We start from the raw sequence: 23,186 nt of genomic DNA, 5'->3' as shown, positions 1-23,186 counted from the left end.
TTGGACTCATAAATGTGTTTATTAAGTTTGGACATATAAATACATTGGCTTTGTTAACTAAGGCAATAGCATCATCACTTGTATAGATACGCATATCATAAGTTACTGTTTTGTATAATTTTCCTTAATGATGTACAGAAACTATGTAATGAGAAAGAGGGGGATGTGGTGATCGTAGATTGACCAGATACAAAAACAACAGAGCAAACACGAGCGGGAGAGCTATAAATACACTGGGACAGGATGTACAATTGTCTTTAACGATGTTCAGAAAATATGTTAAGAGAAAAAGGGGGATGTGGTGATCACAAGTTAACCAGATGCAACACAACTGAGCGACCACTAGAGGGAGCACGGGAGAGCCATATAAATAGATCAGGACAGGAAGTGAGGAGACACTCTTCACAGCAGGCGGGCTGGTAAGCAGGACACACAGCAAGCAAAGCTGGTAGTTAGCACTGGAAGGTAGTTCTAGGTCGAGCTCTGGAAACTGAACGAACTCACAATAAAGCATCTTCTCCACACTTGAGACTACGAGCTTTATTAAGACACGAGGAACAACACATATACTTCAACTCAAGAAGCAACAGGAATAAGGTGGGTGAACTTAAGGCATGGATCGGTACTTGGGACTACGATGGGCCATCACGGAAACATGGATAGAAGAGGGTCAGACATGGTTGTTGGACGTTCCTGGTTATAGATGTTTCAATAAGATTAGGGAGGGAGGTAAAAGAGGGGGTGGGGGGGTGGCATTGTTAATTCGAGATAGTATAATAGCTGCAGAAAGGCAGTTTGAGGAGGATCTGCCTAGTGAGGTAGTATGGGTTGAAGTCAGAAATAGGAAAGGAGCAGTCACCTTGTTGGGAGTTTTCTATAGGCCCCCCAATAGCAGCAGAGATGTGGAGGAACAGATTGGGAAACCCATGTTGGAAAGGTGCAGAAGTCACAGGGTAGTAGTCATGGGTGACTTCAACTTCCCAAATATTGAGTAGAAACTCTTTAGATCAAATAGTTTGGATGGGGTGGTGTTTGTGCAGTGTGTCCAGGAAGCTTTTCTAACACAGAATATAGATTGTCCGCCCAGAGGGGAGGCCATATTGGACTTGGTACTTGGTAATGAACCAGGGCAAGTGATAGATTTGTTAGTGGGGGAGCATTATGGAGATAGTGACCACAATTCTGTGACTTTCACTTTAGTAATGGAGAGGGATAGGTGCATGCAACAGGGCAAGGTTTACAATTGGGGGAAGGGTAAATACGATGCAGTCAGACAGGAACTGAAGTGCATAAGTTGGGAACATAGGCTGTCAGGGAAGGACACAAGTGAAATGTGGAACTTGTTCAAGGAACAGATACTACGTGTCCTTGATATGAATGTCCCTGTCAGGCAGGGAAGAGATGGTCGACTGAGGGAACCATGGTTGACAAGAGAGGTTGAATGTCTTGTTAAGAGGAAGAAGGATACTTCTGTAAGGCTGAGGAAACAAGGTTCAGACAGGGCACTGGAGGGATACAAGGTAGCCAGGAAGGAACTGAAGAAAGGGATTAGGAGAGCTAAGAGAGGGCATGAAAAATCTTTGGCATGTTGGATCAAGGAAAACCCCAAGGTCTATTCGACATATGTGAGAAATATGAGAATGACGAGAGCGAGGGTGGGTCCAATCAAGGACAGTAGCGGGAGATTGTGTATTGAGTCTGAAGAGATAGGAGAGGTCTTGAACAAGTACTTTTCTTCAGTATTTATGAATGAGGGGGGCCATATTGTTGGAGAGGACAGTGTGAAATAGACTGGTAAGCTCAAGGAGATAACTTGTTAGGAAGGAAGATGCGTTGGGCATTTTGATAAACTTGAGGATAGACAAGTCCCCCGGGCCTGACGGGATATATCTAAGGATTCTATGGGAAGCAAGAGATGAAATTGCACAGCCGTTGGCAATGATCTTTTCATCCTCATTGTCAACAGGGGTGGTACCAAGGGATTGGAGAGTGGTGAATGTCGTGCCCCTGTTCAAAAAAGGGAAGAGGGATAACCCTGGGAATTACAGGCCAGTTAGTCTTACTTCAGTTGTAGGCAAAGTAATGGAAAGGGTACTGAGGGATAGGATTACCGAGCATCTGGAAAGACACTGCTTGATTAGCGATAGTCAGCAAGAATTTGTGAGGGGTAGGTCTTGCCTCACAAGTCTTATTGAATTCTTTGAGGAGGTGACCAAGCACGTGGATGAAGGTAAAGCAGTGGATGTAGTGTGCATAGATTTTAGTAAGGCATTTGATAAGGTTCTCCGTGGTAGGCTAATGCAGAAAGTAAGGAGGTATGGGATAGTGGGAAATTTGGCAAGTTGGATAACGAACATCTACACCTCCCGCTGCCTGAGGAAATTGGGCAGCATGATCAAAGACTCCTCCCACCCGGGTTACTCACTCTTCCAACTTCTTCCATTGGGCAGGAGATACAAAAGTCTGAAAACACACATGAACAGATTCAAAAACAGCTTCTTCCCCGCTGTTACCAGACTCCTAAACAACCCTCTTATGGACTAACCTGATTAATGCCACATCCCTTTATGCTTCATCCGATGCTGGTGTCTATGTATTTACATTGTGTACCTTGTGTTGTCCTAGAACATAGAACAGTACAGCACAGAACAGGCCCTCGATGTTGTGCCGAGCAATGATCACCCTACTCAAACCCACGTATCCACCCTATACCCGTAACTCAACAACCCCCCCCCCCCCCCCCCCTTAACCCTACTTTTTAGGACACTACGGGCAATTTTAGCACGGCCAATCCACCTAACCCGCACATCTTTGGATTGTGGGAGGAAACCGGAGCACCCGGAGGAAACCCACGCACACACGGGGAGGACGTGCAGACTCCACACAGACAGTGACCCAGCCGGGAATCGAACCTGGGACCCTGGAGCTCTGAAGCATTTATGCTAACCACCATGCTACCGTGCTGCCCCAATGCATTGCTGTCCTATTATGTATTTTATTTTTATTTTATTTTCATGTACTTAATGATATGTTTGAGTTGCTCGCTCAAAGAACTTGCCCAAAACCTTGTTCAAATAGCAAATTGATCTTGGAAGTGATTGATCACATTTTTAGAAATTGTGCAGGGGTACTTTCTTCACTGAAATCCTGTTTCTTTATTCTACCGAGAAAGGATCCATATAACCTGACTAGCAGTGACTTGACCACAAAACTAATTTCTGAAAAACTTGAAAGAAATGGTGAAATATTCCATTCATTAAATGGTGGCCTTGCCATCACAAAGCAACATTATTGTTAAATTATCTTGCTTGCCTGTGCATTTTTCAAGGCTCCACCAACTTGAATCAATTATTGGTTTCCTGCCTGGACTTAAGTGAGGACAGGTGTCTATGATTATGTGACAATATAATTTTAAATCTCACTCTTCCAACTTCGAGGTTTATATCACTCTCAGTTAACTAAAGGCATGGTGGCACAGAGATTAGTACTGCTGCCTCACAGCGCCAGGGATCTGGGTTCAATTCTGGCCTTGGGTGACTGTGTGGAGTTTGTACTTCTCCCAGTGTCTGCGTGGGTTTCTTCTGTGGGTGCTCCGGTTTCCTCCCGTGTCCCAAGATGTGCACGTTGCCATGCTAGAATTGCCCCTTAGTGTCTAACGGCTAAGTGGGGATAGGGCAGGATAGCAGGTCTGGGGAGGGTACTCTTTGAGAGGGCCAGTACAGACTTGATGTGGGTAATGGCCTCCTTCTGCATTGTAGAGATTCTATGACCCCCTGACCTTAACTACTGTGGCTGTGTTGCCAAGAAGTGGAGGAAGGTGATAAATGCTGACCTGTCAATTCATTTTCAACATTTTCCTGCAAGAAAATTTTAAGTCTTCTCGACACTTTGCCTTGATTGGCTTGCCAAATTTCAGGAAATGCGCAGATGAGTTACAAGCGTCATGCGATATTGCATTTGGACCTAGACCTCAGCTCTCATGTTTAGCAGCGCACCGAGTGTTACATTTGAATAATAGCAGCAATGACACTGTACAAATCCTGTGGGTTGATTCCTTCAATGAACAGTCACATGGCAAGTACATCAGAGCACTGTGAGCATAATAATAATAATAATCGCTTATTGTCACGAGTCGGCTTCAATGAAGATACTGTGAAAAGCCCTAGTTGCCACATTCCGGCGCCTGTTCCGGGAAGCCGGTACGGGAATTGAACCCGTGCTGCTGGCGTTGTTCTGCATTACAAGCCAGCTGTTTAGCCCACTGTGCTGCATATGTACAATAGTTGCCATCAAAATTAGGGGGCAGAAAATTATGGGCTGTTCACCCATGATATATTTTCCACTCCTCACTAAGAATACTTGACAGAATTTACCATTTTTTTTGTCAACTCAGGCAGGAAAAGTGGTTTGCAGCTCGTCTGTTCCACTGCCAGCTCTTCCCACCATATTTTTTGATATGGAGTCAAAAACAATCCTGTAGACAGATCCCACAATGTCATGGTGATAGGGCAGCCTCTGAATGAGCCCATCATGCCAGAAACGTGGCCTTCCAGAAATAGAAATAAGAAGGGACCCGGACACCACCCCGCCGCCACATACACGGGGCGGCATTCTCCCCTACCCGGCGTGACGGAGGGTGCCGGCGTAGGGGAGTAGCGCCAACCACTCAGGGGTCGGGCCTCCCCAAAGGTGGGATTCTCCCCACCTTTGGGGGCAAGCCCCGCGCCGGAGCGGTTTACACCAGAAGACTGGCACAAAAAACCGGCGCCCCCGGCAGCGGGGCTGGCCGAAAGGCTTTCGCCGGTCGGCGCATGCACGATGTGGCGTTCTCTTCCGCTTCCGCCATGGCGGAGGCCGCAGAGGAAAATAGTGCACCCACGGCACTGGCCCGGAGTCTGAGCGGGGGGCCCCGATCGCGGGCCAGGCCACCGTGGGGGCACCCCCCCGGGGTTCGATCGCCCCCCAGGACCCGCTCGCGCCGCTGATCCCGCTGTTCCAGAGGTGGTTCAAACCTCGGCGGCGGGAGAGGCCTCCCAGCGGCGGGACTTCGGCCCATCCGGGCCGGAGAATCACCGCAGGGGCCTCTCCGATCGGAGTGGCGAGATTCCTGCCGCCGCCACTTCCTGGGTGGCGGAGAATCTCTGCCACGGCGGGGGCGGGATTTTTGGCGGCCCCAGCCGATTCTCCGACCCTGCTGGGGGTCGGAGGATTTCGCCCACGATCTCCCACCAGAGAATTTCTCTCCTCCATCCTCGTGGACATGGGGAAAACCCCTCCGCAGGCCTCCTCATCGGAAGCCCCTCTCCCTGGCACTGTCCAAGCATGGCCCTCCCTCTCCTGGGGTTGTACTTAACTCTGCACCCCCAGCGGGTTCATTTCACCAGGCCCCCGTTTGTCAAAGGCCATTATAAACTCCGTAGGCGCTGGGTGGTGTTTTATCTAACATGGGGAGGAATAATAGAGTTGGGAGGCTCGCTAATGACATATTCTCATGGAGTTGCAACGTTTCATGGCACGAGCACTATTACGTCATTAGAAACGGGCGGGGACAATCTGAATAGGAAATCCCGATGGCGGAAAAGCTGTTTGGGAGTTCCCATTGGATCCTCCGCCCTGCTGCCATGCCTGCCCACCCCGAAAATACAGGCAGAAATTTCTGCCACTGCATTACAATATTTCTTCTTTAGAAATTCATTTCTTTCCCATTTTAATGGACACTTTAGCTCTTTTTGAAAAATGTGGTTTAACATGCCTTCTGAGGTGAGAGGCAGACAAATTTAGAGCGAAGACATTTATGTAAAAGTCTGGAAAGTGGGCCATTACCAAAACATCCCTTGTCAGGAAGCAGCAGTTCTTCATTCTTAGCTCTGCCTCACTGCATCAATAGCTGAACTCACCAGCAATTGATTAACTGAGAACCCACATATATTCATCAACAAGACAATCTGTGAATAGTACACATGTTCGAAGTATCATCCAAACTCTCGGAAATAAATTACAGAAACCTCGAACAAGGTGAAAGTCAACATTATAACATATCTATTCTCCAAATAGCCATCTTCATACTGGCTAGCAACCATATATTCTGTTTTATTTACCCCCAAAATGTCGTCTTCTTTTGATCATTACTACAATAAATATTAGTTTTCAGTTACTCCAGTAGATGCTTTTCAAACATTAATATAAAATCCTGGAAGAACATGGGGAATTCTTGACAGCTACTGCTCCATTCATAATCATACATAACCCCAATCCGTTTCAACTTCAACTCTAGCTCTGGCTCCTGTTTTTGAAAACAACTCAGTAGGACAGTTACCAGTCGAAAGGAGAGCTAAGTTTCCTGACTAAATACATATTTTCCAATACAAACAGAAGTTTACATATTGAATTAAGCTTTAACTTCTCCATGTTAATTTGCCCATGGGTTGTTAAATGAATACCCTGGAATACAGGTCGACTTGTACTTGAGTGTCTTACCTATCTGGGACTGAGCCACCATGGTTGACTTGCGATCACAGAGTGGAGAAAAAGGAAGTCCCATTTCGGCCTCTTTGTCACCCTGCAATGCCAATCAGACTAAATGAGGAACTGAACTTTATTAGCTGAATGGTCTCACATTTGGCTGCATAAATAAGGTTCAGGAATATCCCGAAACTGCGATTGCTAAACTTCATGCACACTAACTTGCAAACATAATCTTCTAGTCTCTGCATCATCAAAATCTAGACTTATTGGAAGTCCTTTTGAACACACATGGGCCTGGATTTTCCAGACGGCAGAGACACGGCTCCCACCATCCGAAGAGTGGCGGGATCCGCAACTACCCTCCACCAATGTGCACTCAGATGAATATTGATTGCTTGGGAGGAAGTCCAACCTTCAAAAGCTGCGAGGAACCTTACCAACCTGTCTGAGCCTAAATGTAGGTTCCAGAGGACAAGGTCCCAGGGCAGGGAGGGGAGGGATCTCAGGGGAGAGGCCAGGGTGGAATGGTGGTCCAGAAGCCTTTCTGGTCTTCCCCCAAAGATGTTCAATGTTCTCAGCAGCCTCATAATTGGCTGGGTGGGAAACAGCCTTTAAGTGGCCACTTAAGGGCCTCAATTGGGCAAGGGTGCGTTTCCCACTTGAGGCCTTGACCGGTCCAGTATAAAATCACTGTGTGGTCAGGATGAATGGGAACCCAAAAGTAATCTCATCCCTGCAATTTCATTCCCTCCCTCCCCACCCATGCCACCTAAAATCCAACCGATGAGGGAGTGTTTAATTCGGGCCATGCAGTGAAATTGTCCTGGAAACTTAAACTTACAATGGATTGATTTTGTCTGCTCTGGACCCGATGCAAGTGTCTCTAGAGTGTTGAAAACAATTTGGACCAGAGAAGCAGGACTTAGCTGGATACTTAGCCAGGAATTGTTCCACTGCTTAATTTTTAGTCCACTTCAACGATTAGCCAGTGTGTATAATATATATTTAACACCCCTCCCCCAATCTTATCCACCTTTCCTTAACCTTTCTCCTCTTTGCTTCCCCCTTCCCCTCCCCTACATCGACAGCTCACCCTCTGATATTAGTTTCTCTGCTACTTGACCTTTCACATCTTTTGTTCTCTCTGGGAACTGCCATTAGCACTCTTTCCATTTGGTTTCTGTGGCTATTAGCACCCGGTTTCCCTGGGTTTCTGTGCTGTGACTCATCTTTCATTCTCACTCCACAGTATAAATATTTCCCACTTTCTCTGTCTGTTTGCTTTGACAAAGAGTCATTGGACTCAAAACATTAGCTCTTTTCTCTCATTGATAGATGAGAGATGCTACCAGACCTGCTGAGATTTTTCAGCATTTTCTCTTTTGTTTCAGATTCCAGCATCCGCAGTAATTCGCTTTTAGCCAGTGTAACCAAACTGAGCACCACAACCCCAATCAACCCCCTGACTTGACCACTAGCCCCCCACCCCCCGACCCAAATGCCCCTTCCAAACCGAACCAACAACCCCTTGACCTGACTTAACTTCCATCGCCTGACTATCCTTCATCTGACTAACTCCCGACCATACCCACCTATCACCCACTCGACCTCCGCCTGACAAGACCACTGACCCGTTCATCTAACCACCCTCCGACCCTACTTACTATCACCCAGTCAATACTCCACCGATCCCAACCAACTACCGTCAACGTGATTAACCTGGACTCAACATGACTGCCCCCCACCTAATTACCCGTCTGATCCGACCCAGGTACCGACCACCATTCGCACCTGACTACCCCCCACTCAAGGACTCACACACCCATTCACTAGCCCACTCACCACTCAATTATTAATTCATTAATCCACTGAAAAACATTTAAAATCTTTCCTCAATACAGCAGCTAATGTTGAAAAAAAGGGAACTTGACCTCTCTTTGCCCGTCTTCTGTGCTCAACTATCTTCCACAGGGACGGCTACACTGACCCATTGCTGTTGCAGACGGGATCAGGAACCCAGCTGTAAGTGTGCAAAAAGATCAGTTTGCAGAAATCTTTGCAGGTGGTGGAAATGCGCACAACATCAGTGCTGACTGTAAGGCCTGGGATAATGTCTCAACTATTACTCCAGTGTCAAGCTTTCTCTGTCAGGAATGTTACAGCATTCAATCCATTCAATATTTAAGAGCAGTTAAACCACCTACAAACATCAAAATCACTCTCAGTAACATTAGAACCTAAAAGCGGTCAATTTAATTTCTTTATAATCTCATCAGAATAAAGTCACAACCTGCCGGAAGAATTCCTCCAACAGTGCCATGGTCCAGCGATGATGCATCCCCCAAGCTTTCGTGGGATGACTGATATCAGCAGTGTGCAGCAATAGTGAAAAGGCCTTTGGTTTTTCAATCCTGTAAGTTAACATAACAGTGATAGAAATGACCAGTTTCAGCAAATTGCAAATTTAGCATAATGTCACCAGTGTGTTCAATGATTATGGAAAGCACAGGTTAGAGAACATAGAGAACATAGAACAGTACAGCACAGAACAGGCCCTTCGGCCCTCGATGTTGTGCGAAACCAAGATCAAGCTATCCCAAGATCAAGCTATCCCACTCCCTGTAATTCTGGTGTGTTCCATGTGCCTATCCAATAACCGCTTGAAAGTTCCTAAAGTGTCCGACTCCACTGTCACAGCAGGCAGTCCATTCCACACCCTAACCACTCTCTGAGTAAAGAACCTACATTGGACATCCCTCCTATATCTGCCACCCTGAATCTTTCAGTTATGCCCCCTTGTAACAGCTACATCCACCCGAGGGAATAGTCTCTGAACATCCACTCTATCTATCCTCATCAACTTATAAACCTCTATAAGTCGCCTCTCATCCTCCTCCGCTCCAAAGAGAAAAGCCCTAGCTCCCTCAACCTTTCCTCATAAGATCTATCCTGCAAACCAGGCAGCATACTGGTAAATCTCCTTTGCACCTTTCCAATGCTTCCACATCCTTCCTATAATGAGGTAACCAGAACTGCACACAATACTCCAAATGTGGTCTCACCAGGGTCATGTACAGTTGCAGCATAAGCCCGCGGCTCTTAAACTCAAGCCTCCTGTTAATAAACGCTAACACACTATAAGCCTTCTTCACGGCTCTATCCACTTGAGTGGCAACCTTCAGAGATCTGTGCACGTGAACTCCAAGATCTCTTCGTTCCTCCACATTCCTCAGAACCCTGCCGTTGACACTGTAATCCGCATTCAAATTTTTTCCACCAAAATGAATCACCTCACACTTATCAGGGTTAAACACCATCTGCCATTTTTCGGCCCAGCTCTGCATCCTATCGATGTCTTTTGCAGCCTACAACAGCCCTCTACCTCATCCACTACTCCACCAATCTTGATGTCATCAGCCAATTTACTGACTCACCCTTCAGCCCCCTCCTCCAAATCATTGATAAAAATCACAAATAGCAGACGACCCAGCACTGATCCCTGTGGTACACCGCTGATAACTGGTCTCCAATCTGAAAATTTTCCATTCACCATCACCCTTTGTTTTCTATGTGATAGCCAGTTACTTATACAATTGGCCAAATTTCCCCATCCCACACCTCCTTAATTTCTTCATAAGCCGACCTTGGGGAACCTTATCAAACGCCTTACTAAAATCCATGGATACAACATCAACTGCTCTACTTTCATCTGCACACTTGGTTACCTCCTCAAAGAATTCAATCAAATTTGTGAGGCAAGACTTACCCTTCACGAATCCGTGTTGCCTGTCCCGGATTCAGCTGCATCTTTCCAAATGGTCATAAATCCTATTGACAACAAATTCTTCATCCAGACGCACGGAACAGCCATGGGGACCAAATTTGCACCTCAATATGCCAACATCTTCATGCACAAGTTTGAACAGGACTTCCTCACCACACAGGACTTTCAACCGATGCTATACACCAGATACATCGATGACATTTTTTTCCTTTGGACCCACGGCGAGACATCACTGAAACGACTACACGATGACATCAATAAGTTCCATCCCACCATCAAACTCACCATGGACTATTCTCCAAATTCAGTTCCATTCTTGGACACACTCGTCTCCATCAAGGACGGTCACCTCAGCACCTCGCTTTACCGCAAGCCCACAGATAATCTCACGATGCTCCACTTCTCCAGCTTTCACCCGAAACACATTAAAGAAGCCATCCCCTATGGACAAGCCCTCCGTATACACAGGATCTGCTCAGACAAGGAGGAGCGCAACAGACACCTACAGATGCTGAAAGATGCCCTCGTACGAACGGGATATGGCGCTCGACTCATTGATCGACAGTTCCACCGCGCCACAGCAAAAAACCGCACCGACCTCCTCAGAAGACAAACACGGGACACCACTGACAGAGTACCCTTCGTCGTCCAGTACTTTCCTGGGGCGGAGAAACTACGACATCTTCTTCGCAGCCTCCAACACATCATCAGCGAGGATGGACATCTTGCCAAGGTCATCCCCACACCCCCACTACTGGCCTTCAAACAACCGCGCAACCTCAAACAAACCATTGTTTGCAGCAAATTACCCAGCCTTCAGAACAGCAACCACAACACCACAAAACCCTGCCAGGGTAATCTCTGCAAGACATGCCAGATCATCGACATGGACACCACCATTACACGTGGAAACACCACCCACCAGGTACGCGGCGCATACTCGTGCGACTCGACCAATGTAGTCTACCTCATACGCTGCAGGAAAGGATGTCCCGAAGCGTGGTACATTGGCGAGACCATGCAGACACTGCGACAACGAATAAACGGGCATCGTGCGACTATCAACAGGCAGGACTGTTCCCTTCCAGTTGGGGAACACTTCAGCAGTCAAGGACATTCAGCCTCTGATCTCCGGGTCAGCATTCTACAAGGAGGCCTTCAGGAGACGCGACAACGCAAAATTGCTGAGCAAAAACTTATAGCTAAGTTCCGCACGCATGAATGCGGACTCAACCGGGATCTGGGATTCATGTCGCATTACATTCGGCCCCCACCAACAAGCCTGGACTTGCAGAGGCCTACCGACTGAACTGGCTTGGGACAATTCACACCTCTTTAACCTGGAGTTACCTCTCTCTCTGCATCTTTGATGATTTGATTGCCTGCAGGTGCTCGCATTCCGGGGCATCTCTGACTGTGTCTATATAAACATTTCTGGAACAAGCCTTTCCATTCACCTGAAGAAGGAGCCGTGCTCCGAAAGCTCGTGTTTGAAACAAACCTGTTGGACTTTAACCTGGTGTTGTAAGACTTCTTACTATAAATCCTATCCTTCAGGACCTTTTCCATTTACATACCGACCACCGAAGGAAGACTAGCTGGCCTATAATTACCAGGATCATTCCTATTCCCTTTCTTGAACAGAGGAACAACATTCACCACTCTACAGTCCTCTGGAACTATCCCCGTGGACAGTGAGGACCCAAAGATCAAAGCCAAAGGCTCTGCAATCTCATCCCTTGCCTCCCAAAGAATCCTTGGATATATCCCATCTGGCCCAGAGGACTTGTCGACCCTAAGTTTTTCAAAATTGCTAATACATCCTTCCTCAGAACATCTACCCCCTCCAGCCTACCCACCTGTATCACACTCTTATCCTCAAAAACATGGCCCCTCTCCTTGGTGAACACTGAAGAAAAGTATTCATTCAACGCCTCTCCTATTTCTTCTGACTCCATGCACAAGTTCCCACTACTGTCCTTGACCAGCACTAACCTCACCCTGGTCATTCTTTTATTTCTCACATAGGGGGCGAAATTCTCCGACCCCCAACAGGGTCGGAGAATCGCCTGGGGTCACCGAAAATCCTGCCCCCGCCATGGCAGAGATTCTCCGCCACCCGGGTAGTGGCGGGAATCACGCCACTCCGATCGGCGAGGCCCCTGCGGCGATTTTCCGGCCCGCGATGGGCCGAATTCCCGCCGCTGGGAGGCCTCTCCCGCAGCCGAGGTTTGAACCACCTCTGGTGGCGGCGGGACCGGCGCCGTGACCGGGCCCCCGGGGTCCTGGGGGGGGCGCGGGGCGATCGGACCCCGGGGGTGCCCCCACGGTGGCCAGGCCCGCGATCGGGGCCCCCCGCTCAGACTCCGGGCCAGTGCCCTGGGTGCACTCTTTCTCCTCTGCCACGGCCTCCACCATGGCGGAAGCGGAAGAGAAACCCACATCGCGCATGCGCCGGTGGTGACGTCAGCGGCAGCTGGCCGCTGACGTCACCGCCGGTGCATGCGCTGACCGGCGAAAGCCTTTCAGCCAGCCCCGCTGCCGGGCGGCAGGCCTGAAAGGCCGCTGGCGCCGGTTTTTTGCGCCAGTCTTCTGGTGCCAACCGCTCCGGCGCGGGGCTAGCCCCTAAAGATGCGGAGAATTCCCCACCTTTGGGGAGGCCCGACCCCGGAGTGGTTGGCGCCACTCCCCTACGCCGGGACCCCCCGTCACGCCGGGTAGGGGAGAATTCCTCCCAAGAGTACAAAGCCTTTGGGGTTTTCCTTGATCCGACCTGCCAAGGACTTCTCATGCCCCCTCCTAGCTCTCCTAAGCCCTTTTTTTTTTAGCTCATTGCTTGCTACCTTGTAACCCTCAAGCCACCCACCGAAACCTTGTTTTCTCATCCTTACATACTTTTTCCTCTTGACATGACATTCAACCTCTTTTGTGAACCATGGTTCCCTCACACGGCCATTTCCTCCCTGCCTGACAGGGACATACCTTTCAAGGACACACAGTATTTGATCCTTGAACAAGCTCCACTTTTCATTTTTGCCTTTCCCTGACAGTTTCTGTTCCCATCTTATGCTCCCTAATTCTTGCCTCATCGCATCATAATTACCCCTCCCCCAATTATAAACCTTGCCCTGCTGTATGGCCCTATCCCTCTCCATTGCAATAGTGAAAGACTGTGGTGACTATCTCCAAAGTGCTCTCCCACAAACAAATTTAACACTTGGCTCGGTACATTACCCAGTACCAAATCCAATGTGGGCCCACCTCTTGTCGGCCTATCCACATATTGTGTCAGGAAACCCTCCTGCACACGCTGTACAAAAACTTCCCCATCCGAACTGTTCGACCTATAGAGGTTCCAATCAATATTTGGAAAGTTAAAGTCACCCATGACAACTACCCTGAGACCTCCACACCTATCCATAATCTGTTTTGCAATTTCTTCCTCCATATCTCTATTTCTATTTGGGGGCCTATAGAAAACTCCTAACAACGTGACATATGTTTTCAAGAAATCATTCTTTAACTGATGATGAGAACACATATCAGGAACTGAGTCAATGGAAAAAATGTGTGTTTCCCTGGTCTGAAATTTTGAAGCTTCCAGCTCTGTATCAGAGTTAAATTATTGGCACCTTTTAAGGTATATGAGACCTTTTCTTTTCCTTTGAGCATAAAATACCTGCATTCTACATGACATAATAGATTCCGAAATTCTAAGAGACCACTTTTGCAAAATTTGGCCGAAAAATACATATATATATATATATATATATCGGCCAAATTTTGCGAACACGAATAATGGTGTGGCTAATGGCACTTAGTTATTCATATGCAAATAATAGAGATTTCAGATGAGGAGCAAATATTTTATTAAACGCAAATGTCCAAAAGTTGTTGTCCAAACTGAAATGCTCCATCAGTACCTTTGTAAAAGCAGCATCTCGCTATCTGCCTCACCATTGGATTGGATTGAAAAGCACATAGTTGTATTCATACAGCAGGTGCAAATTAAACTTTCCAGAGGGGTTAATTCTTGTTTTTTTTTTTAAATGCAAGTATTCTTTTAATAACATGATAACAACTGGCGAACAATGTCTCTGGTACTGAAAATCAACTATTCAAAGTGCGTCCCAGAGACACTCATCTCAATTGGGCACTTTAGCAAAGAGGCGGCTGGGGTTCGATTTAGTGCGCACCACAAACACAAGTGCTGTGGCACATCAGGCGGAGGAAGGATCTCCCAAGGGGGTGGATGGTCGGAGGGCGGCCCGACCCCAAAGTGCTAGCTGCCGTTCGGAGAGGTTTCCGGCTTTTGAAAAGAGTGGTCCAATTGATAGTGGAGATGCAGTCACAGAGCCGGGGCAGCATGAGGGGTTATAAGCAACCATTCAGCATCTGCAGTGCAGATAGAGGAGTCCAACCATCTTTGCTTCAGATTGGAGAGTTGCTAAATAGAAGGGGCTGGTTTAGCATACTGGGCTAAATCGCTGGCTTTGAAAGCAGACCAAGGCAGGCTAGCAGCACGGTTTAATTCCCGTACCAGCCTCCCCAAACAGGCACCGGAATGTGGCGACGAGGGGCTTTTCACAGTAACTTCATTTAAGCCTACTTGTGACAATAAGCTATTTTATTTATTTAGAAAACTTTTACTTTGCCTTTCTGTTTTTTTTCTCACAATCTTAATCCAATCTTACTCTCCCTTTATTTATCTTTCTGTACTTGATTTGACATTAAATTCAGCCACTCTAATTGACATGGAATTCTCAGCCCTTCCCAATTCTTTCAATGCCGGTTGACTGCTCTCTTCACTCTGGTCTCACATGGCCAGGTTCCCTCACTGCACAGTTATCATTGCGGTCCCAGATGACACAGCTACTTAAAGGGCCACATGTTGGAAGTGTGGGATTGAAAGCAGATAAGAGCTGCTCAGAGCACTTAATAAGATATTGTTCTTATAAGTCCTTGGTCGCTGGTGATTGGAGAACAGCACTTCCACAATCAGTTTCATAGAATCATAGAATTTCCAGTGCAGAAGGAGGCCATTCGGCCCATCGAGTCTGCGCCAGCTGTTTGAAAGAGCACCCTACCTAAGCCCACACCTCCGCCCTATTCCCATAACCCAGTAACCCCACCCAACACTAAGGGCAATTTTGATCAGATCATAGATCATAGAATTTACAGTGCAAAAGGAGGCCATTCGGCCCATCGTGTCTGCACCGACTCTTGGAAAGAGCACTCTACCCAAGCCCACACCTCCACCCCATTCCCATAACCCAGCAACCCCACCCAACACTAAGGGCAATTTTGGACACTAAGGGCAATTTAGCATGGCCAAGCCACCCAACCTGCACATCTTTGGACTGTGGGAGGAAACCGGAGCACCCGGAGGAAACCCACGCACACACGGGGTGAATGTGTAGACTCCACACAGACAGTGACCCAAGCCTGAAATTGACCCGGGACCCTGGAGCTGTGAAGCAATTGTGCTAACCACTAAGCTACTGTGCTGCCCACAGTTTATGCTGTGACTGAAGGACTCAGAGAGAAATGTAACCAATTGCAGACATTGCTCGGTGTCCTGCTGGCTCATTATCTGTGAAAATGTTGAAACAGCCAGGAAGGAGTAGAGATTAATGAAGATCAACGCATTACAGTTACCGTTAAATATGTTATTTACTTCTTGTCAAGGGGATTGAGAATCTGGATGGCTGCATTACCACTAACTCCAGCCACTGCTTAACACATAGTAAGAATAATTTTTATTATTGTCACAAGTAGGCTTACAAACTTCACGGCAATGAAGTTACTACGAAAATCCCCTAGTCGCCACAGTCTGGCACCTGTTCGGGTACACTGAGGGAGAATTCAGAATGTTCAATTCACCTGACAGCATGTCTTTGGGACTTGTGGGACATGGGGAGAATGTGCAGACACCGCACAGATAATGACCCAAGCGGGAATCGAACCCGCGACCCTGCTGCTTTGAAGCAACAGTGCTATTCACTGTGCTACCACCATCACTCACCCACCTCCAATCTCAATCAATCACAACTTCATAACTTCACCTCACTCCCAGGTACATATCATAACTTGTGCTGTTCAATCATGACAGCCACATCACCCAAACACGATGCACCACACTTCCCCTCTCTTGCAAGACCACGTGGCACATAACCAGAAGCAACTAATCAGAAGGGCCAGGCAAGGCTTCATAGCTAAAACAGCAAGCAAAAAATGACTGAAGCTTGTAACAAAGGCAATATAATCCACTTTGGGGATTGTATTTTTCATATAGACTGGACGAAATAAAAAGGGCAAAGGTAGTCTGGAACTCAGGGTTTTTAGTTTTTCCGCACCTTTCCAGAAAAAAATAATAAAAATGGAATTGTTGGAAATACTCAACAGATCTGGCAGCATCTGTGAAGATAGAAACTGAGTTAACCTTTCAGATTGTGACCATGCATCAGAAATATTGGCCATGTTATAGGAAGGAAGTGTTTGCACTGGGGGGGATGCACCAGGATGATGTCTGGGATGGAACATTAAGTTATGAAGAGAGGTTGGATAGGTTTGGGCTGTTTCCGCTGGAGTAGAGAAGATTGAGGTGCGACATGATCGACGTGTACAGGATTATGGACATGATTCTCCGAAAAATGTTGAAGTCTGGTAACTAGCAGGAATTACCGTGAGCTTCCTGGCTCTCGGCCCAGTGAGGCCGGAAGCACAATTCAACATTAATTGGTCCACTTAACAAGGCCTCATAGGCTTCTTTGCCAGGATCACGCTTGCCAGCCTCCCCCCCCCCCCCCCCCCACCCCCCCCCTCCCCCCGGCTAACAAGGTCAAGCAGCACTTCAGCTGCACTTGCTCAGCCAAACCAGACAGCTCGCAGCAATGGTGCTGGAACAAAGTTACCCGGAGCTGATGGAGAGAAGAGGGAGCAGCCGGGACATTGAGAGGCGGATGTCAGCGTCACTCCAGCAGAGTACTAGAAGCTGTGGATGCAGGAGATGTCACCGGCAATGCCTGGCACCGAGGCCAACACTACAAGGGTGGCGATCGTGGTGGAGAACCCGATGTACTACGTCGGCACCATGAGCGCAGTCGGTGACAGCCATGACTGAGGATCTCCGCAGAATGTCCGACTCGCTGGGGCATGTGACCCAGTACCAGGCTCACCGAGATGAGATTCTGCGGAACATGTCCAGCTCTTAAATGGGAATGGCCGAGGCGTTGTGGGGCTTGTCTCAGTTGCAGGTGAGCATTGCCAAGGGGCTGCAGAGCATGGCCCAATAACTGGGGAGCATCGTCGAGGGCATTGACACGATGGTGCGGACCATGGGGAACCATCCAGGGCTGGTGGAGCCAGATTATGCAGGGTAGCCAGGTTCAAACCAGCTGCACTCCGTGCCAAGGTGAACCCCAGGCCGCAATGGGCACCGACCGGGAAAAGGGGGTGCTGAGTGCCAACCGTGGAGTAGCGACGGTAGCCACCAGCTCTTCTGAGTTCCACCCCTCTGATAAGGCTGCGTCGCAAAGTCAGCACACAGGATAGGGTGGCACAGCTGTGAATGTGCCGCCAATAAGTGAGCCGGGGCCCTCGGCCTCCGAGCCCCCAGAGTATGCCCACCAGGGGCATAGACGTCCGTGGGATGAGGTGAGCAGCTGGCTACCTCTACCTCCAATGTGCATCCTGGGGAGACACCTAGACGTAGCGGTAGAGATAGGAGGGCGAAGCACAGTTAGGCTCACTGAGGGCACCGGGGGAGGGGAGGTGGTGGGGTTTGAGGGGGCGGCAACATCGGGAGATTGGGGGCTTGTATTACACAATAGACCCTTGTGCATAACTAGTATGATACCTCTGTCACATTCTTCCACAGTGTGGCTGACCTCTGAACCCTTGGCCAATCTCTCCAGGCAACTACCCCTCCCCGTGACACCCACCCACCTTCCGGCCATGGACATGTCCCTGGAGCTATGTTCTATCCACTGGGTGTTCTCCTGTTGGCTGCTCCATGTGTGGTGTTGCCTCCTGCACTGTTCAAGCACAGTGTCCAGGCGTAAAGGTGTGATTGGGAGGCTAGGCAATGACTCCCACATGCTACATGGCCCGCCCACTCAAGGGAATCCACTTGGGATGTGTGAAGTGCTCACTTAACCACGATTGCCAATTCCCTATTAGCAATAGCCTTCAGCCGCACGGCCAAAGACCTCGGCAGTCTGTGGGAGGTATGGGTGATCAGTGGGCAGATGGGCAGGGACAAGGATTGCCCCAGAAACAGGTGCACAAGATCCAGGAGTTGGCATTGTGGTACCACGAGCAGTTAACACCTGGTTCCCCCCACCCTCCTGTGGCGGCCACTCCTGCAGAGGGTCCTCCGCCCCGACCTGAGGGTCTTCCACTCCCCGCGAATCACAGGGTTGGCAATTCGAATGCCCCCGGGCTCTTTGCCTGTGAGCACAGGTGGCTACTCACCTCCTTGGATCCCCACAGAAGCCCTTTTGGCAGGTTCACATTTTTCAAAAGAAGTACAATCGGCACCTGCATGACCATGGTGAGGCCGCTGAATGACAGGAGGCCGTTGGATAAAGGGTGGCTCTCGTTAATCGTATGGAAATAGTGCTGAAGTTGTGATAACTGGTTTCTTGCCACGCTATGTCGAGATCCCGATTTCACTGACAGGAGTGGGCCAGTTGCATCACAAACTGTTTGCCACTTGGTGCGGTTCTCATCTTTGGCCTCACCCGCGATTCAATGGTGTTATTTCACATGAGCGAAAGCGTAAGGAGACCGGAGAATCGCGCCCTAAGTGTTGACACCACCGCAGAATTTGTGAAGTTCCACGACGGAAAAACTGGCGCCGCACTTGGACCGATTCAGTGACTGTTGTGGGGCTAGCAATGAGGCCACCAGTTACCAACCCTTGGCTGCATGAGTCGGACTGTCTAACATTGTCGTTTTCCGTTTTCCCTCACAGGAGAAGGCCACCCACAACCGCCGGGAGCGGGTCAGGAAAGGAAGGGCACAGCGGGAACTATGGCCCCTAACCATGGCAGAGAAAAGGCCCCTGGATGTGGTCGGTGGCCCGGATGAAAGGGAGGTCACCTTGACGGCCACCGGACCGGGTGTCCTCCCCCATACACCTGCGGTGCCAGGTGTGCTATGATCTGACAGATATGTCGTCAGAACTCTATCCAAGATGCCCGATGCTGCTCTTGTTCATGCATTTGCTTTGTTTGGCCCTTGTTCCGCACTGCAACTAATTAACATTTGTCGATGTACTATTTGTCAATGTACTCTGCCGATTATTCTTTTTGTCTACTATGTATGCACTGTGTACGTTCCCTTGGCCGCAGAAAAATACTTTTCACTGTACTTCAGTACATGTGACAATAAATCAATCAATAATCAATGAGCCAGTTTGTAAGGTGGTTTTCAGTAGGGGAACGTTTTGGGAGTAGTGACCACAATTTCCATAAGTTGGAGGGTACTTAGAAAAGAAAAAGTAAAAAGACAAAAAAGTACAGCACAGGAACAGGCCCTTCGGCCCTCCAAGTCCGTGCTGACCATGCTGCCTGACTAAACTACAATCTTCTACACTTTCTGGGTCCGTATCCTTGTATTCCCATCCTATTCATGTATTTGTCAAGATGCCCCTTAAATGGCCCGATCGTCCCTGCTTCCACCACCTCCTCCGGCAGCGAGTTCGAGGCACCTACTACCCTCTGTAAAAAAACTTGCTTCGCACATCGACTCTAAACCTTGTCCCTCGCACCTTAAACCTAAACCCCCTAGTAATTGACCCCTCTACCCTGGGGAAAAGCATCTGACTATCCACTCTGTCTATGCCCCTCATAATTTTGTAGACCTCCGTCAGATCGCCCCTCAACCTCCGTCGTTCCAGTGAGAACAAACCGAGTTTACTCAATCGCTCCTCATACCTAATGCCCTCCATACCAGGCAACATCCTGGTAAATCTCTTCTGCACCCTCTCTAAAGCCTACACATCCTTCTGGTCGTGTGGCAACCAGAATTGAACACTTTCCTCCAAGTGTGGCCTAACTAAGGTTCTGTACAGCTGCAACGTGACTTGCCAATTCTTACACTCAATGCTCCGGCCAATGAAGGCAAGCATGCCGTATGCCTTCTTGACTACCTTCTCCACCTGTATTGCCCCTTTCAGTGACCTGTGGACCTGTACACCTAGATCTCACTGACTTTCAATAGTCTTTAGGGTTCTATCATTCACTGTATATTCCCGACCTGCATTAGACCTTCCAAAATGCATTACCTCACATTTGTCCAGATTAAACTCCATCTGCCATCTCTCAGCCCAAGTCTCCAAACGATCTAAATCCTGCTGTATCCTCTGACAGTCCTCATCGCTATCCGCAATTCCACCAACCTTTGTGTCGTCTGCAAACTTACTAATCAGACCAGTTACATTTTCCTCCAAATCATTTATATATACTATGAACAGCAAAGGTCCCAGCACTGATCCCTGCGGAATACAATGAGTCACAGCCCTCCAATTAGAAAAGCACCCTTCCATTGCTACTCTCTGCCTTCTATGACCTAGCCAGTTCTGTATCCATCTTGCCAGCTCACCCCGATCCCGTGTGACTTCACCTTTTGTAGCAGTCTACCATAAGGGACCTTGTCAAAGGCCTTACTGAAGTCCATATAGACAACATCCACTGCCCTACCTGCATCAGTCATCTTTGTGACCTCTTCGAAAAATTCTATCAAGTTAGTGAGACACGACATCCTCTTCACAAAACCGTGCTGCCTCTCACCAATACGTCCATTTGCTTCCAAATGGGAATAGATCCTGTCTCGAAGAATTCTCTCCAGTAATTTCCCTACCACTGACGTAAAGCTCACCGGCCTGTAGTTGCCTGGATTATCCTTGCTACCCTTCTTAAACAAAGGAACTTCTGGATAGAGATGAGGGTAACCCTCACATTAAGGTGCTAAACTGGGGAAAAGGAAATTACAATAAAATTAGACAGGAATTGAAGAATTTGGTTTGGGTGCGGCTGTTGGAGGGTAAATCAACATCGGGCATGTGGGAGTCTTTCAAGCAACAGTTGATTAGGATTCAGGAAAGTCACGTTCCTGACAGAATGAAGGATAAATATGGGAAGTTTAGGGAGCCTTGCATAACGAGGGATATTTTGAACCTCGTCAGAAAGAGAAAGGAGGTTTTTGTACAGTCTGGAAGGGTGGGACAGTCAAAACCCTTGAGGAGTATAAAAAAGTAGGAAGGTACTCAAGCAGGAAATTAGGAGGGCTAGGTGGGGTCATGAAAAGTCCTTGGCAAGATTAAGGTAAATCCCAAACCTTTTTATTCATGTGTAAAAATCAAGAGGGTGGCCAGGGAAAGAATTGGACCACTTAAGGACAGTGGGGTTGGTTTAGCACAGTGGGCTTAGCAGCTGGTTTGTAAAGCAGAACAAGGCCACCATCCTGGGTGGCTGCCTCTCATCCCTCTGCAGCACGCTCCGCTGCACAGTTGCCTCCTCCTCCTTGAGCAGTGCCAACTAGTACAGCCACAGGCATTCCTCCCGGCAATGAGGAGGAAGGCCACCATTGCTGATTGAATTCCAATATCCATTGCCTGCAGGGGATGAAAGGCCAACATGTGAGCATTTTGCGTACCCCCTTGCCCAACCATATCCAACGGGCTATATGTTGGCCCTGTCTGGCACTGCGAATTCTGCACCACATGTCCAGTCCCGCCCAACATCCCTGTACCCCTGGCTCCATACATGCCCGGCACCATTGGCGCCTCTGCCCAGGCGCCTGTCCCTCAGGCTTGTGGGATTGCCGTCTGGCATTGCCCTTGCGGCCCTCATCTGGCACCCCCGTAGGGGCTACAGTGGACGTTGCCCTTGGGTGGGCTGCCTGATGCCCTGCTGGCGGGTGACGGCAGGGTTGCGGGGGGCACCCATTGTGGGCGGGAATCTCCTTGCAACATCTCGTGAGATTGCATTGAATCTCGCGAGGCGCTGCGAGCCGGGTGGATCCCGGGAGCGGGGTCTCCCGGTTTTCAGCAACCACGCTGCGCTGCCGTGAGCTGCTTTTCCGTCGCAGCGTGACCATGGTTTTTGCCTTCCCATATCAACTGGGACAATAATATACTCTATCTCTAACCATTGCTGTGAAAATATAAACTAGCATCAGAAGGTCGGGAGCTTGCAGAATCACAACATTGTTAAAGCAAAAAGGAAGCTGTTCAGCCCATAATGCCTGCATAGATTCCTCATAGGAACAATAGGGCAGCACGGTAGTATTGTGGATAGCACAATCGCTTCACAGCTCCAGGGTCCCAGGTTCGATTCCGGGTTGGGTCACTGTCTGTGCGGAGTCTGCACATCCTCCCCGTGTGTGCGTGGGTTTCCTCCGGGTGCTCCGGTTTCCTCCCACAGTCCAAAGATGTGCAGTTTAGGTGGATTGGCCATGATAAATTGCCCTTAGTTTCAAAATTGCCCTTAGTGTTGGGTGGGGTTTCTGGGTTATGGGGATAGGGTGGAGGTGTTAACCTTGGGTAGGGTGCTCTTTCCAGGAGCCGGCGCAGACTCGATGGGCCGAATGGCCTCTTTCTGCACTGTAAATTCTATGATCTAATTTGTAGAATGCAACTCCCCTGCCTTCACCCTCCAGGCCTAAACATTTTCTTTTACATAAATCTTTTCAAATCCTCTGAAATGCCTTGATTGAACCTGCCTCCACCACAATCTCAGGCAATGTATTCCAGATCTTAAACACTCATTGCTTGAAAAAGATTTTCCTCATGTCACCATTGCTTTTTTGCTGATTATTTTTATTTTAAGCTTAAACTTTGCACAGAAACAGACCATCAGCACAAATGGTCTCAGCTGTGTTTATGCTCCACACCAAGTTCACCAATAAGCAGACTTCCCGTGGCAGCCAT

At 48.5% G+C, this 23,186-nt stretch overlaps 1 protein-coding gene across 4 annotated transcripts in view; it reads right to left on the bottom strand.

The window, feature by feature from the left end:
• LOC119972695 (calcium/calmodulin-dependent 3',5'-cyclic nucleotide phosphodiesterase 1A-like) overlaps window positions 1-23,186 on the bottom strand; it is a 782,449-nt gene that overhangs the window by 232,354 nt on the left and 526,909 nt on the right. For all 4 annotated transcript variants that reach the window (XM_038809816.1, XM_038809818.1, XM_038809817.1 and 1 more), the window contains 2 exons: window positions 8,756-8,876; window positions 6,478-6,559 (listed from right to left, as the gene is read on the bottom strand). In XM_038809816.1, coding sequence (XP_038665744.1) covers window positions 6,478-6,559; window positions 8,756-8,876 — 203 coding nt within the window. The remainder of the gene's footprint in view (window positions 1-6,477; window positions 6,560-8,755; window positions 8,877-23,186) is intronic.

The sequence above is a fragment of the Scyliorhinus canicula genome, chromosome 10, assembly GCF_902713615.1.
Source record: "Scyliorhinus canicula chromosome 10, sScyCan1.1, whole genome shotgun sequence".
In the NCBI taxonomy this organism is placed as follows: Eukaryota; Metazoa; Chordata; class Chondrichthyes; order Carcharhiniformes; family Scyliorhinidae; genus Scyliorhinus; species Scyliorhinus canicula.
The sequence above is the reverse complement of the archived record's forward strand: the minus strand, read 5'-3'. Positions and strand labels throughout refer to the sequence as shown.